The sequence below is a fragment of the Mustela nigripes genome, chromosome 2, assembly GCF_022355385.1.
Source record: "Mustela nigripes isolate SB6536 chromosome 2, MUSNIG.SB6536, whole genome shotgun sequence".
Taxonomy (NCBI): domain Eukaryota; kingdom Metazoa; phylum Chordata; class Mammalia; order Carnivora; family Mustelidae; genus Mustela; species Mustela nigripes.
The window spans coordinates 77,844,377-77,864,347 of NC_081558.1; the positions used below are offsets into that span (position 1 = coordinate 77,844,377).

At 50.0% G+C, this 19,971-nt stretch overlaps 1 protein-coding gene across 2 annotated transcripts in view; it reads right to left on the bottom strand.

Annotated features, from left to right (window-relative positions):
- RARB (retinoic acid receptor beta) overlaps positions 1 to 19,971 on the bottom strand; it is a 165,961-nt gene that overhangs the window by 20,943 nt on the left and 125,047 nt on the right. For both annotated transcript variants that reach the window (XM_059390835.1, XM_059390836.1), the window contains exon 4: positions 6,462 to 6,622. In XM_059390835.1, the coding sequence (XP_059246818.1) occupies positions 6,462 to 6,622 (161 nt within the window). The remainder of the gene's footprint in view (positions 1 to 6,461; positions 6,623 to 19,971) is intronic.

The following is a 19,971-nucleotide window of genomic DNA, read 5'->3' on the forward strand; positions in this document are numbered from 1 at the left end:
CTTACCTGCCAAAGCCTCCCGCCCGGCACAAAGCGGGCGGGGCTCACCGTGGCGGCACTGCCTCTCCAGCTGAGAGATCTTACTTGGCTCTCTGCGGCCAGTGCCCACATACCTTATGCTCACAAGGGCCGCACTCTCGGCTAGCACTGGCCTGTCTCCCTGGGCTCTGCACCCAGTCCCTCCTCTGCCAACCTCCATGCCATGCCCATGCTACTCCCTCGACTGAAAATGTCTTCCTTTTTCCACCACCCAGGAAGATCTGGGGAAGACAGCACAGCGCCTAGAGGGCATTTTTCACTAAAAGCCGCAAACTTGTGATATGCACTGCCAGGGGCTTCTAAAAGCTCCCAGAATGTGACAACCCTTGATTTCCAGCCAGACGTCACAAAAGAGCCGCAAGCACGGAAGGGTACGTGTCCGTGCACTCCAGGTCCGTGCTCAGCAGGGATTTCAGGTTGAACCTTGTACCACTCCCCCACCACCGCTGCCGCAAGAGATATGTTGAGGTCCTAATCCCCCGTAACTTCAGAATGTGACCTTATTTGGAAATGGGGTCTTACCACAGGTTATCAACTTAAAATGAGGTCATGAGGCAGGACTCATTCTAGCATGACCGGTGCCCTTATAAAGGGAAATCTGGACAGAGACAGACATGCGCAGAGAGAAGATGGCCTGGAAATACACAGGAGAAGGCCATGTGGCGACAGAGGACTGGAGTCACGCTTCCACAAGCGGAGGAGTGCCAAGAATTGCCCCCAACGTCAGATGCCAGAGGAGGCAAGGAAGGATTCTTCCCTAGAGCTGCCAGAGAGAGCACGGCCCTTCTGACATCTTCATGCTGGGCTCCGGGCTTCCAGACCTGTGAGATAATGAATCGCTGTTGACGGAAGCCACCCAGTCTGCGGTACTTTGTCAGGGCATCAGGGCAGCCCAGCAGACGAATACAGTAGGGATACAGTAAATGTGTGCTGGAAAACCAAAGAACCGTCTCCGTGATACAGGCGGTGCAGGTATGTTTACCAGCAGGAAACTGGCTCACAAAAGATAAGAACCGTCCAAGGTCGGCTAACTGGGAGGCGGCAGAGTGGAGATTAGAACTCGGGCCTCCAGACGCCCCTGTGGTACCCTCCTCCCAGGTGCGTCTCTCCTGGGAGGCCGACTTCCTGAGGGTCAGGTTCTGATTCTCTGGCTGATCCCAGTGTTGGTTTTCTAGAAGGAAAGCCAAGTCCGCAATGGCCGGAACTGTCATCACAATATCCTTCCTCTTCTCGAGCACTCGTTTCCCGGAAGGGCTTTTAGAGGTTTAATGATTCTGTTGGTGGTCATTTTTCTGAGTAGACTAAGGGCTCCTTAAATCTCCATGGCTCAACTTCACGAGGCCCGCAGAGGGCAGCTTCTGCCCCATCACGCTCTGCAAGGTGACGGACAGTCCGCACAGGGCAGAGCAGGGGGAAGCCGGAGCGAGCTGCCCAGGGCCGGGGTGGTGCTGCCTGGAGACTGGCTCCCTTGCCCACCTGCCACTTTACTTTTCCCGAACCTGTGTGCGTGGCTGGAAAAAACAACACGGCATCCATAGCACCATCAAGAGGAGACCTGCCCATTGTGTATCTCCCTCCGCCAGAAACTGTGCAAGGAGTTCTGACACAGTTGTTTCATTTAACCCTTCCAGAAGTCCCAACACGTGGGTACCACGCAAGCCCCATGATACGGAGGAGAGGGCTGAGGCTCCTGGGAGGAGTCCAAGGTCATGTAAACTTACATAGCACAGGCAAGACTTGACCCTGGCTCTGTGCAGCCTGGAAACCCAAATGACGCAGTTGCTAAGGGTGTGACCTCAGGAAGCAGAGTAAATAGCCTCAGAGCTGGGTTGCAGCTCCCTTCGGTTTGCCTCTTCATTCTGTTTTGGAGACTTATCTGTAAACAGGTGCTGCCTCGCTTTCTACGTTCCCTGCGGAATCCCCCTCCCACGCCTCCTGGTTTGGGAGGTCACTGGTTAGGAACCTTCCCAAAGGGTCTAGCTCTCAAGTTTGGAGGCGAGCTCCCTGCCCTCCCTGAGGCAGTGGGTAAATGTTCGCGCTTCCCCACCCAGACCTGCTGTTTCTGCAGGCCGGGCCATGCGACCCGAATCTACCCTAACTAGAAAAGAAAAGGGAACTACTCTTCCAAAAAAGACTGTAGGTGGGCGGCTAGCTGCCTTTTTAATTCCTCTCTGCCCACTTATTCCAAAGGCATCTGACAAGGAGGCCAGGCTAGTGAAAACGGCAGGAAGTTTCCTTGCAGTGGAAGCAACTGCCCGTCTAAAAAAAGCTCTTTTTGTAAAAAAAAAAAATGCCCAAGTCGGAACTCAGGGCTTGCCGAGAATGTGTTATGGCTGCTGTTATTTATTTATAGCCCCACCTACTTGCAGAAAGGATTTGGAGTTGCTTACAATAAAAACTGAGCTAGATCTGTATACAGAGTCGAAATAAAAAGCCGGATGAGAGACTGTATCAGAGCTGCCTCGATCCCACAAACGGGTAGTGTGCTTCCGGAAGGAGGTTGGCTGCCATGTAGCTAAGGATCACTCTCTGGAGAGGGAAAAGCTGTATTCCATGTTCCTCGCTGGATCAAAACACGTGCAGCAAGGGGTGCCTGACTGGTGCAGTCAATGTTAAGTGTTTGACTCTTGGTTTCGACTCACATTAGGTCATGACCTCAGGGTCGTGGCATCGAGTCCTGTATTGGGCTCCATGCTCAGCGGGGAGTCTGCTGGAGATTCTCTTCCTCTGCCTCTCCCCTACTCACATGTGCGTGCATGAGTGTCCCCATGCTCTCTCTCTCAAATAAATAGGTGTGTGTGTGTGTGTGTGTGTGTGTGTGTGTGTGTGTGTTTTAAAGGTGCAGAAAGGAAAGAGGTCCCAGGAAGCCCTGCAGGAAGGCTGGAGAGGAGAGGTCTGGCAAAGGCAGACAGCCAGTAAAGACATCCCTGTGGGCTCCTGGGCTCTTCTTGCTGGGAACCCCTGGGAAATGGCTGAGAGAAGGCATCCTCCCCAGGGGTAAGGAAGCTGGGGCATTCACCCACCAGCTTCTTTTTGTTCTTGGGTGAGGGCTCCCCCAGGAGTGACAGTGCCCCGCACGTGAGCCAAGCAGATCTGGCAGCCAGCGAAAGTCCTCAGGCCGGCTCCCCGAGACCTGCAGTGTGAGCCACGGGACCCGGCGCGGCCCCTCCAGCCCCTGCTGCGTCTCTGGGAAGGCTGGGAGGGCAGCCTCCTTGGCCTAGAGACAGGTGGAATCGGACCTGTGGTATAATGAGAATCCAAAAGGAGAGGCTACCGGGTTCAGAGGGATGCCTGGGGGAAGGGAGGGTGGCACAGGCCCACGTGGGGCTAGCCAGAATCCCCGGCTGCCTTTTGGGGTGGGAAGGAGCTGTGCTGACTAACGGGGGAGGTCCGTCCTGAAGGAGCATTTTGGTCCCAGGCCCTGGAGAAAGCCAGGCCACACCAGGGTGTGCGTTCTAGGCGGACGCAAGGCTATGCCTTGTGTTTGCCCAGCTCTGCCCCAGAGCAGAGTGGACACCATTTCATCTGGTTACCAGGAGAGTCAGGGCCTGGCAGACTCCTTGGCCACACGAAGGAAGCCCCACCTGGGGAAGAGGGGAGGAGACCCCTGATACCATAGCAAATGATCCCAGGGATCGTCATAAAATGTGTCTCACCTCATGACCTGGCTCAAAAGCTTCCACTTCCAGGAAGCCCTCCCTATTTTGACTGTTCTCTTTTACTCTGCCTTTTCTGGAACTAACATTTTGATTTAGTCCTGGATAACAGCCACCCCTCCTAACCAGAGACCCAATGGCTCCTCCTTCCATTCGGCCTTGTCAACCACCCCCATGATGTATCCTGTGTATGGTGTGGCTAAAAGGGCTGTCCCTGGACTCAGAACTTCACGTTCAAGTTCCACCATACTGGCTATGAGACATGAGGCACATTATTTGGCCTTTCTACACCCCAGTTTATTCATCTGTATTATGGAAGCAACAATACCCGCTTTGTATGTTCTGTAAGGAGTCAAAGAATGAATATTTAGAGTGTTTAGCATGGTCCCTGGTACATAGTAAATGCTCAATAAATACTAGCTGTAATTATAATGGTGACAAGAATAACAAAGACTCCTGACTGCAAACTGTCTCTTGCTCTCCAGTATTTACAGATTAAAATACAAATCCCTCAATCAGCGTTCAAGACTCTACAAGGCCCTTTCTTTCTTCCTTCCTTTCCTTCTTTCTTTCAGGATTTATTTATTTTAAAGAGAATGAGCACAGGGGGAGGGGAGAGGGAGAGAGTATCTCAAGCAGACGTCCCCCCCTCCCCTGAGGACTTGATCTCGTGCCCCTGAGATCATGACTTGAGCTGAAATCCAGGGTCAGACACTTAACTGACCGAGCCACCCAGGAGCCCCTGCAAAGCTGTTTCTCACTTCCCACTCCCTCCTACCACTCTCACCATTCCCTTCACCGCCTTCTGTCCTTTCCCTGGGCCCAGCCTCGGTTGAGGTCCTGATTTCCTAGGTCAGGATGCACGTGCCTTGATACTTAGCCCCAAACACTGCCTGGAATGATGGGCAATCATAAATATCTCTAAGAGGAATAAATGAGATGCTCCTTGGCACTGGTTATTAATCCTCTTCCTTCTCTATAGTGTCTAATGCAGCTGGCACGGGGCCAGGCCCCCCGAGTATCAGTTCCCAGCCAGGGAATGGACGTGTGGTGGCTGGTGAGCCTGCCACATCCCTGTCACACGGGCATTTCCAGGTCCCATCAACAGAAGCTTCTCATGAATTACTTAATTTTTCTAACCATTTTATATCATCCCCATTCTACAGATGGGAGAAAGGAGGCTGGGTGAAGTCAGTAACTTGACACTGTCACCCGGCTGATCGGTGGCTGAGCAGGAGGTAAACCACATTCATTGGCTTCTAGTGCCCCTGCCAGTGAGAAAAGGCATCACCCCCCACCCCCCACCCCCACCTCTTAGCTCATGGGCCTGCTTTACCTCCTGGGTTAAAATGAAAGCTCCTTTATGGTGTCCAGCTTCATCCTGCTCCGTCCTCTGGACCAAGTTCAGTCGGGCCTGTCCACTGAAATCAAGCCCTCCCCTCAGCCTGGCAGGAGAGGTCAACGGCTTCCCACATGGGTGGCTGAAGCACGCGATGTCTCTCGTTCTCCTTGACACCAAGGGCCTGGCTGGGCCCCAGAAGGTCATCCGGGGTCTGGCTACGAAAGGCACCTGCTACGTAGAGTGCGGAAGGCAGCGCGGCCACAGCAGCATCACTGGGAAGCTTGACAGAAATGCCCCCCACACCGCCAACCAGACAGAGTCAGAGCCTGCAGGCGAGGGGCTCCCCCCGCCCCCCAACAGCTTCCCAGCCCCGATGCTCACTGCCCTTCTTTCGGCATCAACACTTCAAGTCTCTGAATCTTCAGGAGCTGTTCGTCCTATTCTTTTTCTAGAACGCCAGGCACCAAACCAGCAAATGTGATAATTTGGATTATTTTAAAAGTACGTTTACCAGCATCTTAGGCAAGCAACATAAGCTACTTAAGGAGGCCAGAATAGCATTCTAGTTATATTCATTCATTCACTCATGCATTCATTTATTCATTCATGCAACAAATACTCGTCAAGTGCCTACTGTGTGCCATGCACCATGAACTGACGTCCGCGAACATAATACATGCAAAAACCAGTTTAAAAAATTGAAGTATCTCATGTGTCCCCAGCGACATACCGCAGACTAGTCAACATACACCACCAACCCTAGATCTCCCATCCTCTTCCTCCTGGCTTCTCTTTATTTCTACCCGTGGTGAAAGCCATTTCTAATGGAGCTCTGGGGAGCACAGCAGGACCTCCCGCCTCTCGAGGGAGGAGTCACGTCTGTACTTTGCCTGGCCCTGGCTCAGGGGTTCCACCTCCTCTCTCAAGAGGGCTCCCATAGTGTTGGCTGGATCTTACAGCTGGATGGGTGTTTTGAGACCACTGCCCCTCGTCCCCTCCAGGTCCCCACTGGGCTCTGTACAGGTGTCTGTCATGACTCCTGCAACACCTCATGGTTCCCCAGGACTCCCTCACCAGACCGCATGTCCCTGCAGCAGCAACCTGAGTCTACCCACCAGCGTGGCCAGCACCTCGCACACGGCCCTGCACACGAGTGTTCGGTTTGGCTCCTGAGTGAACGCACGCATGCCCGAGTGGAGTGGAGGAGACAGGAGAGAGCCATCCTACTCAGTGACTGCCCGACGGCTGCCACGTGGAGGGAGGAGACCACTGCAGAGCCCCACTCAGCCCACACACATATCCCGGGCCAAATCTGGGTGGACATCCTCTCTGGGTCCGGGCGCAAGGGAGAGGAAGAAGGGGGCGGGCGTGGACACACGGCCCCGCAGCCATCCTCCCACAGCCCGGGGCGGAAGCGTCTCTTACCGTGGTGTATTTACCCAGCTGGCAGAGCGAGGGGAAGGTTTCCTGGTGGGCTTTGCGGATCTTCTCTGTGAGGTCGTCCAGCTCAGCCGTCATTTCATAGCTTTCTGCACATTCCTGCTTCGAAGGCTCCTTCTTCTTCTTGTTCCTGTCATTCCTGACGGCTGGAAAGGAGAGAAGACAAATCACGGATCACTGATGGCCTGGCCTGCACTGCCCGAGCTGGAAGTTTCCATTTCCTGATGCTGCCTGGACTCACCTGACACTTACAGAACAGTGGGGAAAGGAGCCATAAATACATCTCCCAAGAAGAGAGGCTTGGTGGCCAAAAGGGCCAGGCAGAGAGGAAGGTGTGCCTTTCTGCGGGCACCCTGCCAATCCACTCTTAAAGAGAGGACAGGCTCACCCAGAAGGCTGAGGTCTCTGCTGGCTTGGCCTTTCTATGTGCACTGGTACTCAAAGGGATGATTTTCCAAGCACAGTTCCCCTGGTTCCAGAGGGGATGGCTCACGAGGCATTAAAGGGAACCACTTTGGCCTGGGAGACACGTTGCTGAACAAAAGCTTGGTCGTGTCATTACTTGTGATTCCTGGCTCAGCCTTCTGGTTTTTGCCATTGTTTGGTATTCCAAATAAACTGACATTTTTGAAGAGATTCATCTTAAAGGTGATGGGATGATGATTTTTGTCCTTTCATGATTTTCTGCTTCCTGGACTTTCGGTATTAACCATGTAGTCTTTTATTGTTTATACATATTGTATCATATTACACATGATGTATAATGTATAAATAAAATATTAATTATTGTTATAAAAAGTTATTTTAAAATAATAATCTTTGTAGCATGAGACCTTGGCCTGGAAAACGACCTGTCCATTCATTATTCGCTTAGTCACCTGTAGCTGCCTGTCTTGGCATCTCGTCCGGCCCACTGGCCCTTCGGCCGGTGTGTCTTTGCCTCGGCTGAGCATGGTGCCAGGCAGAGTCAGGCCCCAGGGCCCGGGGCGGTGGAAGCCCAGGCTTCCCCTCACGGCACGGAGTTCTCAGATGACTTTCAGCCGAGTGTAATGCAACGCTCTGGCCCCTGGTGGATCTCCTGGGGAAGGAAACTGAGACCCAGAGCGGCTAACAGGTAAAACTAGACCACGCAAGCCCCTCCAGGGAGTCCACATTCCCCGGGGACCCAGGGGTTGCCAGGCTGGCCGTGTATGCCACCACCATGACCTGGGAATCTGTGCTGCAAAATGACCCCGGTCATAATCCGATCGGCCCTAAGAGGATTTGGCCTGCGTTGCCTCCCAGAGAGCACCCAGGGTGATCTGAGAACTCACAGCTCCCTGGGTCTCCACTGTGAGGATCCCGAGGTCCTTCCCCGGGGCAGGAGCTGAGGGCAGAGTCAAAGGCAGGCATGGGTTGGGCAGCAAGGTGCCAGGAAACAGCTGGGCACGCGTGGCACTGAACCATGCCGGTGTCTGTATGAGTCACTGACGCCTGACTAGGAGGGAGGGCAGTCCGTGAGAAGATTCGTAGTTCTTGAGTGTCTCAGGCATGTACTGGGAATCGTGTCCACAGTATCTCCCTTAATCCCCTGATCAGGTGGGCAATTTTAAACTCATTTTACAGATGAACAAACTGAACATCAGATAGGCCAAAGAATGTTTGTACACATGGCCAAGTGCTCTTTTCACTTGGACTCACTAATTCCTAAGGGAGCGGACCTGTTTGAGAAGAAAACAATACCCCTCCAGATGATGTTCTTCCCCCAGGGCTCTGAAGCAACACTGTTCTTCGGCTCAGAACATCTCCAGATCTAAGGTGAGCGGGTAAAGGCAGACAGACTGGCCAAGCGCCCACACCATTCCTAGCAGGTGCAGGACGCAGGGCGAGCGTATGGTGGAAAGCAGTCAGAAAGTAAAGAACACAGTCGGCAAAGGTGGGACCATGCGAGAGGAAGAGGGGCGCGCATGGCCACAGAGACGCCCCGGTGGCTCTTCTCAAGGACAGAGTCTGGGAGGTGAGGGGAGGCTGTGGCAGAAGCCTTGTATGAGAGCACCACGGGCTCTCGGCACCAGTTAGCCATCCTCCTTTCCCGGCTCCTGTGCATGACCCTCTTTGCTAGTTGATACAAACACTGTATGTAAGCAGTGAGGGTCCTTCTAGAAAGGATCCCTGAGCAAAACAGTCTGGCGGTCCCTTCAAAAGCTGAGCAGAGAGTTACCCTATGATCCGGCAATCCCATTCCTGGGTCTGCCCAAGAGAACAGAAAAGAAATGTTCATGCAGAATGTGTACACCACTGTTGCCAGTGGCTCTATTCAGAATAGCTCCAAAGTGGAAGCAACCCACACGCCCATCAACTGGTGAACGGAAACCCAGACGTGGCGTATCCACACAATGGCACAGTCTTGGCCATACAGGGAGTGAAGTACTACACCCATAACAACATGGGTGAACCCAGACAACATCAGGCTAGGAGAAAGAAGCCAGTCACCAAAGGCCACATACTGTATGGTTCTATTTGTGCGAAGTTCAGAGAAAGCAGAGCCATAGACAGAAGGCCGACTGGTGGTCGCCAGGGGCTGGACGCATGCAAGATGGGAAGTGACTGCTGTGACTGCTAACGGGCATGGGGCTGCTTTGAAGGGGGATGAAAATATTCTGGAATCAGACAGTGGTAATGGCTGTACAGCTTTGTGAACATACTACAAACCACTGAACTGGCTACTTTGAAAGGATGAATGTTACACGGTATGAATTATACCTTAACATGAGAATAACAAAAACCCAGACCCCTGAGGGAGGCCACAAGCCACTGGACACTAGGAACTGCTCTGACCAGAATCAGAAGCCAAGACGGAACTTCTGACCACTTAACACAGAAGTACGAGTAATGCTACTATTGCTTGCTTGGCAAGGCCCTGCCATCCCCATAAGAATTCTAGTTCCCTAAATTCCACAGTGAACTGGATGAGGGAGGCATTAAAATTCCATTTCTACACTCTCAGAGCCGGAGGCCCAAGATCCGCGTTTGAAGGTGGTCAAGCCCAGATTTCAGTGGGACGTAGGGAGGCACCGCACACACGCGTACACACAAACTACCCAGAATCCCATCCCCAGGCAGGCCTAGAGGACCTGTGTCTGCACTTTCCAGCGTTCTGCTTCTCTGCCCTCCATCCACCCGCAGCCACCTGGGAAACTCACAGTAGAAAATACGTCCCCAGAGGTTACCTGTGAGGTGGGAGCACCAAGGGGCGAGCTGCCCCCACCGAGTGTCGACGCCAAGCCAGAAAGGGACAGGGAACATCAGGCGGGAAGGGGGCCTTGGTGACCCATAGCAGGTCACTGAGCGGGGCCCTTGTTTTGCCGACAGCACCCACCATTTGCTAAAATAACAGCTGTAAAGCCAGAGCTCCATCTTCAGTGCTTCGAGGCCCAAACTCTGAGTGCTCTTAGCAGCTGCCCAGCTGCCAGGGGACCGGTGTGTAACCTTAGGCTCCCTTCCAGACAGCTCTGCCCACGCAAGGCAGAGCGCCTCTCCCGCTATCTCCACGACCAGAGGACTCCCAGTTCCATCAGGAACTCCTCGGCCACGGAAGACGCCACAACCCCTCTGGAGGTAAAGCCCCAATCACGTAAAGGGTCAGAAGCAGACGGACGAGTCTTCAACAACTGCTTTGCTCAGTGGCTGTAAACGGCTGTGGGTGGCAGACGAGGGACCTGGGCCAGGCACGGGACACCACGAGGGCCTGGGGACAGTGGCTCAGTCCAGCTGCAGGGGACTCATGGAGAGCAGCGTCTGGCTCAGGGCAGGAGCTCACCTCCTTGCAGGAAACAGCCGTGGGACAGGGGGTGACACGGGGCCTCCAAGGGGGCCTGGGCTCCACGGCCATCCCGGGGGATTTGGCTCCTTTCGGAGCTCCTGGGAAGGCAGCAGCACCCTCCCAGAGATGTGCGTGCGGGCACCCTGATATGGGGGAGCCAGTGCGTCTATTGTAAAGGCTTCCGCAGGCTGGTCATACAGGAAGGAGACTCCCAGGCCCTCCCACGTGGAAATGGTGGACTGGGACACGGAGGGTTTGTGGGCTCTACCCTGAGGCCCACGGCTGCAAGTGGCAGTGATGTTTCCAAGGAAGCCGCCTGGTAGCGGCCCCAAATGAGCAGATGGGACTCATGTGTTCCTTCGTTGTCTGTCCATTCACTCTTTCGGATATTTTCTGAGCATCTAGTATGTACCATCTGCTGCAGGAACGAGCCACACAGATGGTGGCTGCTGCCATGGACTTACTTATGAAGAGGGGACAGGCAGTGATCACATAGCAGCAATAGGAGCAGTAATGATCCCAACGTCGCTATTGTGCTGTGTGCTGTCACTCAAACATCGGAGGGGTATTTGAATGCTGGAAATGTTCATCACGGCTACCAGAGCTGCCACGGGGTTCTTCCAGGGCCTTCTATTCTTACTAGGCTATTTGACAAGCTGAGAAGGAACTTCCTTATTATACCTGTTTTGCAGAGGAGAAAATCGAGGCACAGAAGGCTAAATCACCTGTACCCCGTAAATGATGGAGTGGGGATCTGAACTCAGAAGATCTGGCATCAGGCCCTCACTTGGAACCCCCGTGCTTGGTCACATCACGCACACCTGTGATCCTGCCACAGAGTGAGTGCGGAGGGGGATGCCCTGTGTGCGTGTCGGGGCGGGGGGTGGGATGCTGATCCAGGATGGGAAGGTAGGTGGGGGTGCCTGGGGAGTCTGGGCTGCACACCTGATGCTCAACAACAGGGGCAGCCTGTGATGTCGGTGGTTTCCTCCTCCAGTCGGACCGAGGTGATGTCGGCGGGCATGCGCACCAGTATACCTGTGATGGATCTGGAGGTGGACAAGCGGCTTTAAGGCCCAGTGAGTCCCTGGGAAAGCACGGGGACTGGGACGGGGTTGGGGGGCATACTGTCACCTCTGCATCAGAGTCTCTATCACAAGGTGGGGGCCAAATACCTGGAAGGCAAAGGTCACATTTTGTCTCTCTTTCCCCAAGGCCTAATACAGCATCTGCCCACAATGGGGGCTCAAATGCTATTTTGTGAAGGACAAGGTCAACATGAGACTAAAGTACAGAGTCTGGCCAGCCGTCAGGGCCTGTGCGCGCAACACAGCATTCACCTGGGCCTCTTTCTTCCAGAAAGTAAAGGTCTCATCACCCCCTCTGGGCCTGTAGGGGATTGAGGAACCACTCTCCAGCCCCGGAAGCACGAGCCAGCAGGCTGATAAAGCAGTTGGGGCAGCCGAAGGGTCACGAGTATGATTTACACACCTGGGAGAGCCGGGCCTGATGTCTGCAAAGCGCTTCTTGGACGCAAGGTGCTCCATAAAATATCAAGTATTCTCCTTGTGAGGGCCCAGTGCTACAAATCAGATTTGGTGGCATAAAAGTAACATATTTATGATCCACTATCATATTGCAAATGAAATGAATGTCATAAAAGTGTCACTTATACAAATACCTCTGATGTACGGATCTCGACCTATGAATATGAAAACAGACACCCAAGCACTTTTATTTGAATGTCTAATCATGGAAATAAATGAAGTCATGTTCATTTTAATGTGTGCACTTGTGCATGTATCTGGAATATTGATTTCCACGCACACAATAAAACTGTAATGCAGGAAACAGGCAAAAGACGTGGATTTCACTTGGATTCAGGAAGAGACGAAAACAGCGCTTCGCTAAAAATTCCTTGATGTCAAAAAAAAGAAAGAAAGAGAGAGAGAGAAGGGAGAAAGGGAAATAGGATCGACAGTGTGTTTTCCCATGAAGTTCTCTATATTCAGTTTAGCAAAGGAAGCATAATGGTCTATTTACTCTTGCTCGAATATTAAAGACTGAAATCGGTTCATCTGGACTCTTCACCTTGCTAACTACAGGAATAATGGGTCACAGTTGGTGATCTGAGCTATCTCTGGCTGCCTCTCCTGGGGGAGAGCCTGTAACTGACACTTTAATACCTTAAAAGAAAACCACAAAAAAACAGAGTTTAATCTTAGTTTAAAAATAATTTTCTGAACTCATGATGTAAATGACTGCGAACGAATGGACTTGAAGGCAGGCCGATCTATGTTTAACAGAGACATACTCCTCCCACGATTTCAGGATTTGGGGGTTGGCAGGTCCCAGCATAGGGTTGGATGGGGTTGGGGTGAATGAATACTCCGTCAAGATCTAAATCTCCTTAAAGGTGGAGATTCTGCCTTGCACCTAATACAGCGCTCGCCACTGAAGCGCTGGTAGATGTCTGAACACGCACACAGAGAAAGGCAGTTAGCGAACGAGGCTGCCGGCCGAGGTTCTGGCCAGGGACCCCACACCTGCCTTTCCAAGGTGGCTGAGGGCGGGGCACTGTGAGTGTCTCTACGGTGAATACAGTCCTATGATTGGAGAGTGACCCCTGCCCCGCCCTCCGCCACAAGTGCAAGTGTAAGGGATGGCCTAGCTTTCATAGGGTTAATAACAGAGCATGGAGCATACTTAGAATTTTTACAGAATATTAAATATTCAAGTCATGGGGGAAATAGTCTGGACGTAGCATTCTAAGAGTTTAACAAGGATCTACCAGCCTAGTTCAGCTTCTTAGAGTTATTCAAAGCACTTATAGAAAATCCCTGAAATATCAGAATGTACCAATGCCAAATACCTCTTTCTAGTTAAAGTGGTATAGTATACGAATAGAACTTTCAAAACAATTTTAAACCCGTTCGCCTCTCACTGGTTGCTTTTAGATATGGAGATTTGGGCTCCTTTCAAGGGGAGAGCCTTTCTTTTGTCTTTAATTTCCCAGAACTTTCCTCCTCCTCCTCAGTCTGGCCTGCCATGGCCAGCCCTACTGTGGCCATATTCCTTTCCGGGCAGACCCCATGTGGTGGCCATCCTTGCAAGAGGAGTGATTTGGAGTTTAGAGGTTCTGTTACAAGTGACAGATCCTTTCCTTCAGACAAGGGTCTTGTATGGACTATAGGAAACAGCCTAAGCTCAACTCCAGAGATGAGGGACAATAAAACACTCCCGCGTGATGTTAAAAAAAACAAGAGCTTTGACAATGAGCAGTTCCTTCATAATCAGTAGACCCTCTCTGCATGTTCGCTCTGGCAGCAATGGGCTACTTACTATCAGTGACGGCTTTCCCTAAATCCTGTCCATGGGAGGTGGATGTGTGTCCTTGGCTTTGTGCTTGTGGCAGAGCTATCCCACATGATGGGGGCTGAGACGAAGGGCTTAACGCAGAGAAAGGAGAGTTCAGCATCAATTCCTATAAGCCATACTGTAGGCAGCAAGTTCTTTGTTACATATCAAGCTGAAGTTTACTGCGCACAAGTTCGCTGAAGTTCAATGTGCCCTCGTATATCTGAAAGACTGTGTGGTCATGTTTTTTTGTTTTTAACTTCATAAAAATGCAGGCAGTCTCAGATTCAGGCATCTATCATCTTAAAGTCAGGATCCATGCATCTAGCATCTAGCGTAAATGACTGAGCAGTGATCCAGGCACATGGACTGCCTTTCAAAGCAGCATCTGACTGGGGTGTGGGGATGACAAAAAGAAATTTCCCAGCAGCAGACGGTTCCAGATAAACCTATATCCTGCTCTGTGTCATATATATTCTTCATGGCAAGTTAATAGGGTGTTTGGCTCATGTCAGGCCAAGGCTTTCAAATATTAAACAACAGTCTCTATCACAATAAATTCTAATGGTCAAAATTTTCATCCCTACTGTTCTCTACACCCAATTAATTTTCAGAAAATAAATTTCAGTTCTCCTTGCCATTCTTATATCTTCCCTCTTAAAACGCTTTTTAAAAAAAAATAGAAATGAGGTACTTTACTTAGCCTGCAAAAAACTCTGAGGAGGAGGCTCAGTGATTCCTCTTGGGGAGTATGACCCTTTGATAAACTCGGCCCAACCAGAAAGTCAGCTGGCTCCAGAGTGCCGGGAAATGGGGGCCACGTTTGCATGTGGCTTGACTGCAAAGATGGGCCCTAATCTTCTGTGTCTTCCTCTTGTGCCCTGTTTGCACTGGCTTCGCAGCCCCTCCCATCAAGAGGGTGGAGACCACTCCACGGCACATGCATCCGAGATGGTTTCTGACTTGCTCTAACCAACAGAATGCAGTGGTAGTAAGGTAATAGCATTCCCAAGCCAAGGTATCAAAAGATCTTGCATACTTCTGCCTGTTCCTCTTATAACCTCATCACTACAGATGAACAGGTCCAGGCTAACCTGCTGGAAAATGAGAGATCATGTGGAGGAGAGCCCGATTAGTCCAGCTAAGTAAGACCATCCAAGATCAATCTAGAGCCAACCTTCCCAGGACTGGGAGAGCATTCAGGGAAGATGAGCAGAATTACTTATCCAATCTGAAGCTAAGCACAGGCTCATGAGAGAGCCCAGTGAACCCAGAAGTACCACTTGGTCAATTGAGAGTTTTGTAAGCAGTAATAAATACTTATTGTTTCAAGCCACCGAGCTTTGGGGTGGTTTGTTATACAGCAACAGCTAACTGATACGGTCTGTGGAAAGAGTGTTTCTGCAACAGTAGCACATGCCCCCATGTTCTTTTGCCCCATGATATGTCTGAATCAATGGTTGCTTTTATTCAGTGGTTAAGGCAAGATAAGGGATAATTTGTCATTTTTCCAACTCAAGGTTCAAGATCCTACCCTGTTACAACACACAGAAGTTAGGGAATTGTTCTCCATGGACTTAAATTACATGAAAGGTACAATGGACAAATGGGAGGGACTGGGCCAATATTCCAGAGGTTTGCATTTAGTGTATCATGTACTACACCTGTACAAACTCAGAATAATCTCTAAATGTCCTTGGGCCTCAGCTTCCTCATCTAAAAAATGGGGACATTCATTTTTTCCCCATCACACATAGGACTCTTACATATATTTGGATATGTAAGTAGATGCATCACAGTATAACATGTACTCAAACAGTGGAGGCCCCACACCAATTTCTTTTCTGTGTTTATTGAGTTCTGTAGCTACTGAAGATACTAAGTCAAATAAGGCAAATTTTATTCCTCAAATGAAATGCACACGATATATATATATAGACTATGAGGGTTTAATATATCTGGAATTACTTTGGGATGTAAGATGTGAAATTTTGATGCCGCAGCAAAGAAAGAAAAGAGAAAGAAACAGGGAAAATAAATAAAGAAGAAAATAAGGAAGGAAAATAAAGTAAAGGAGGAAAGAATTTTTATCCAAGGCAAGACCAATGCTCCAGCCCCGAGCCTGCATAATGGGGATGGAGGATAGGTATACTGAACAGTTTTTAAACTTCCAGTGGGTTCACCTCGACAGCAGGACTTCCCATATGAACCTGACTTAGCAAAGGATGTGACCATGTTCACTTTCTTGGGATCCAATTTTTAGAGATACTGCTTGACACACTTGACAAGTCTCTGCCTCCATCCGTGTGTCACTGAGGTGTCCAAGAGAGACAGATAAATGTCTGCGTGTTAGCCTGACGTGTGCCAAACACCCTATTTAGGACATTACTGTAGAGAAGTGCCTGCATGCTGTCAAGTCAATTTTAGAAACCCAAATCCCCAGAGAAATGGTCTATATGTGAATGTGTGGTTGTATACATTACATAGCTAGTTTAAATGAAAAACCCTCACTTTAAGACATTTAAATGATTTACTCCAGCCTATATATCCCTAAGTGATTCTCCTTGAAGCCCAAAGGGTCCTAACGGCTTTCAGAATCACCAAAGAAGTATATTGTTCAGTAGAGCTTTTATTCTAAATGCAATCTATTAATTTTAATTTTTAAGGAACTGGTAATCCATGGATGAGATATAAGCTAGCCTACTATTGGATATAGTTACTCAATTAACCATGACCTCTTTTCCTAATAATTTGAATTAATTTAAATTTACTGCTAATGTTTTTGGAGGCTCTCTTAGTCCTAAGTTATTTTAAAAGGCATTTTTACAACGGGTGGTAGGGTTACCACTGAGGTCTCTCTTAACTGCAGGGTTTTTTCCATCCATCCATCTCTGTCTGTCCATCCATCCTTTCATCCCTTCATCTCTCCATTTGTCCATCCACTCAGCTGTTCATCTGTCTGTCCATCCATTTATCCCTTTGTTCCCACTGTTTTCCTCCATTGAGCTATCCATTTATCCATTTTCCCTCCTTTTATCTGTTTTTCCACCCATCCACCCATCCCTTCATCTGTTAATTTAGTTCTTCATCTGTTCAAATGGTTATTGAGTACTTTTAAGAGCTCACATTCTAGTAAAAGAGAGTCACCCAAAGAACTACCACGCAGTCAGCTAGATGCCAGAATATTCATTCCTTGATGGAAGTGATCGGAGCACAACGTCAAGGGCGTACGGTGTGAGATGCACTTAGACCCTCAGATGAGGGAGCTGGTAGTTCAGTCTGTGGGAGTCAAGAAAAAAGTCACAGGAAAGAGGAATCTTGAGCTGAGTGCCCTGTAGGAGTATCCTAGGTCTTATTCATTCTGGCGTCCTCAGGGCAGTGTCTTTTCCGAGGACACTCAACAAATATTCCTTAAATGAATAAAGCTTGAAGGGGAAGGAGACGCTCGGGATGATGAGAACAGTATGTGAAACACCTAAGGGTTAGAAACAACATAGTTCTATGAGGGAAGCTGGTTTTCAGATGGCTTTGAAAGGATGGATCTCAGTAGGGAAACAAAAAGAGGAAGGAAGAACATTCCAGAGGAGAGGGTGGGGAGGACATGAGGAAATGCTTCCAGAAACGTCTGCATCAGGTTTGTAGGTGAGCAGGGTGGGTGGCTGGTCTGCCTAGAGGAAAAAGTGGAGACTGGGGATTGGTGGGAAGAAAATATTAGATTGGTATAAAGAGGAGCAGGGAGAAAAGGGTATGTAGGGATCCACTCTAGTGAAGAAGTCTGCTGGGCTTGATGACGGGCTCAATGAGGGGGATGAAGAAGGCGACTTGGACATACCAACAGTATTCTAACCCTGGTACCGAGATTTCAATGGTATCCCAAATAAAAGTCAAGTTTGGTGGGGAATAAAGAATCCAGTTTTGGGCAGGATGATGACGAGGCTGGCTTGGGGGCACATGAGACAGAAAGCCAAGTGGCAAGCCCAGAGGTTCTCTGACAGACGAAACTATGGAGCAGGCAGGAGAATGGGAAATTAGATTAGTCAGGAGTTGAAATCTGAGGGAAGACTGTCCCAAGTCACGATGGGGTGGCCAATGCCAGGGAGAGGAAGGAAAACAGGAGGCTTAGGAACCAATTCTTGGGAGTTGCCAGCTGTTGGTGGGAAAGGAAGCAGATGAAGAGTGGCAGGAAAACTGGGATCATAACAAATCTTAGGAACTGATGGAGAAAACGATCTGAGGCAGCAGCCATGTGGCCAAGCTTCCACTGTAGCTGACAGTCAGAAAGAATGAAGAGGAAGCAAAGTTCACTGGTTTTGGCAATGGAGAAAGTGGTGACTTTCAAGAGAACATTTCTAGCAGAGCCATGAGGATGATGGAAGCCAGACTGGGGGCAGGGAGGGTTAAGAGGAGGCCAGGAAAAGCCCTTCAAAACTCAGCACAGGAAATACACTTGAGTCCAGGCCCTTGAAAACTTGTTTTTCTACAATCAAACCTGTAAGAGAGGTCAATAGAACCACCCGTGTTTACAAACTAGAAAAGCTGTATGAATTTGTAGAGGCTCCCTAGAAGGTTGGCATGGAGCTGGAAGATGTTGGGAGATGCAGTCTCTTGAGATCTGTCCGTGCAGAGAATGAAAGCAAGAGGAGTCTTTGGCTGAGCAGAGGCTGGAAGGCGGGAGGGCTCTGCAGGCAGAGGGCAGAGCAGTTTCGAAGGCCTGGACAGAACAGGGCAGCTCTGAAGCTCTGCAAACGGGGCCAGGGCTTAAGGTCAGACTCGGGCTGACCACAGCTCACATTATCCTGTGACTCTCCCCAAGGATACGTGGGTGTCGGGTGCATTGGGGTCATTAGTGGCCATGATATTATTAGAGCTGCCATTTCAAATGGTTGCTCTGTTCATGGTGAAGAAATGACTGGTGGTAGAGAGAGCCCTGAGGGGGCCACCAGAAGCTCCACGTGCAAGAAGAGGGATGTCTGAACTGAGGCAGGACTACAGGGAAGGGTCAGGGTAAGAGGTATGGGGGTGCCAGGCAGTGGGAAGAGGGAAGGGGTGACCTGCTGGTTTCTGGCTTGGAGAATGATGAAGGGACAAAGAAGGAGGAACATGATGTATGGAATTCCCTGTGCCTTCCTGCCTTAAATGTCACACGACAGGCCCGAACTCAAACCTGGGTCTAACTCCTAACTATATACTCCTATAAAATAATTCTTTTTTTTTTTTTTTTAAGATTTTATTTATTTATTTGACAGAGAGAGATCACAAGTAGGCATAGAGGCAGGCAGAGAGAGAGAGAGGAGGAAGCAGGCTCCCCGCTGAGCAGAGAGTCCGATGCGGGACTCGATCCCAGGACCCTGAGATCATGACCTGAGCCGAAGGTAGCAGCCTAACCCACTGAGCCACCCAGGTGCCCCTCCTATAAAATAATTCTTGAATCAGTTTGCTTTTTAAAAAGATTAGTGTTAAACAAGAATGTAACAAGGACTATAATTAAGGAATTTTCCTACTTGGCCTCGGCTGCCACCGACGCGATCGAGAGGTCACTCTCAGGCCACATGTGTGACTAAGAGAAAACGTTAGAAATGAAACAGCAGACGCAGGCCACAGCCCCCAAGTCAATCTCAGTACGTGAAGGGCCGGCCAGATTGGAGCCAACTTAGCCTTCCCTCGAGTGAACTTATCAGTTTCTCAGTATAAATAGATCATCCTAAATTGTCCTCATCTGTGAGGGATTGCTAAAATCCTATTTAGTTCACAAAAATCCTCTTTCTGGCCTACACAACTTTAATTCGCAGGTATTTATTTCTCCAGAGAGTCGTTTGGAAAAGAAATAAAGCCATCTTTGCCACGCTCTGCGTTGCTCCCAGCCGTGTACTTGGAAGCTCAACACGGGCCGAGAACCCAGTCTCTACTCCCGGGAATGCTTCGGCGGAGGGGTCAAAAAAAGCACGAGACGTCCAAGAAAGGACACATGACGTTCCTGCCAGACCTGTACAATTCACTTCCCTCTGCCCTTCCTTTAACACCCACACCCACACCCAGTACCTGCTTTTCTCTCCTTTTAATCAGAAAGACATCTGTTGGTGCCTTCGAAGGCAGACACGGCCTTCAAGGCTTGGCCGGGAGAGGAAAGAAGTGCCTAGAACAGAAAGCGGTGGAAGATTCCCACCTCCCACCCGTGGCCTGCTATTTCTTACCAATCCATCCGGTGGGGTGTGGCCACAGGATAAGACAGTGTTTGGGATAGAGTGGGAAGACAGCTCCCATCCAAAACACCATGGGAAGGCATACAAGGAAGTCCTGGGCTACAGGCTGCTAATTCTAAAGGTGGTCCTTAATTCA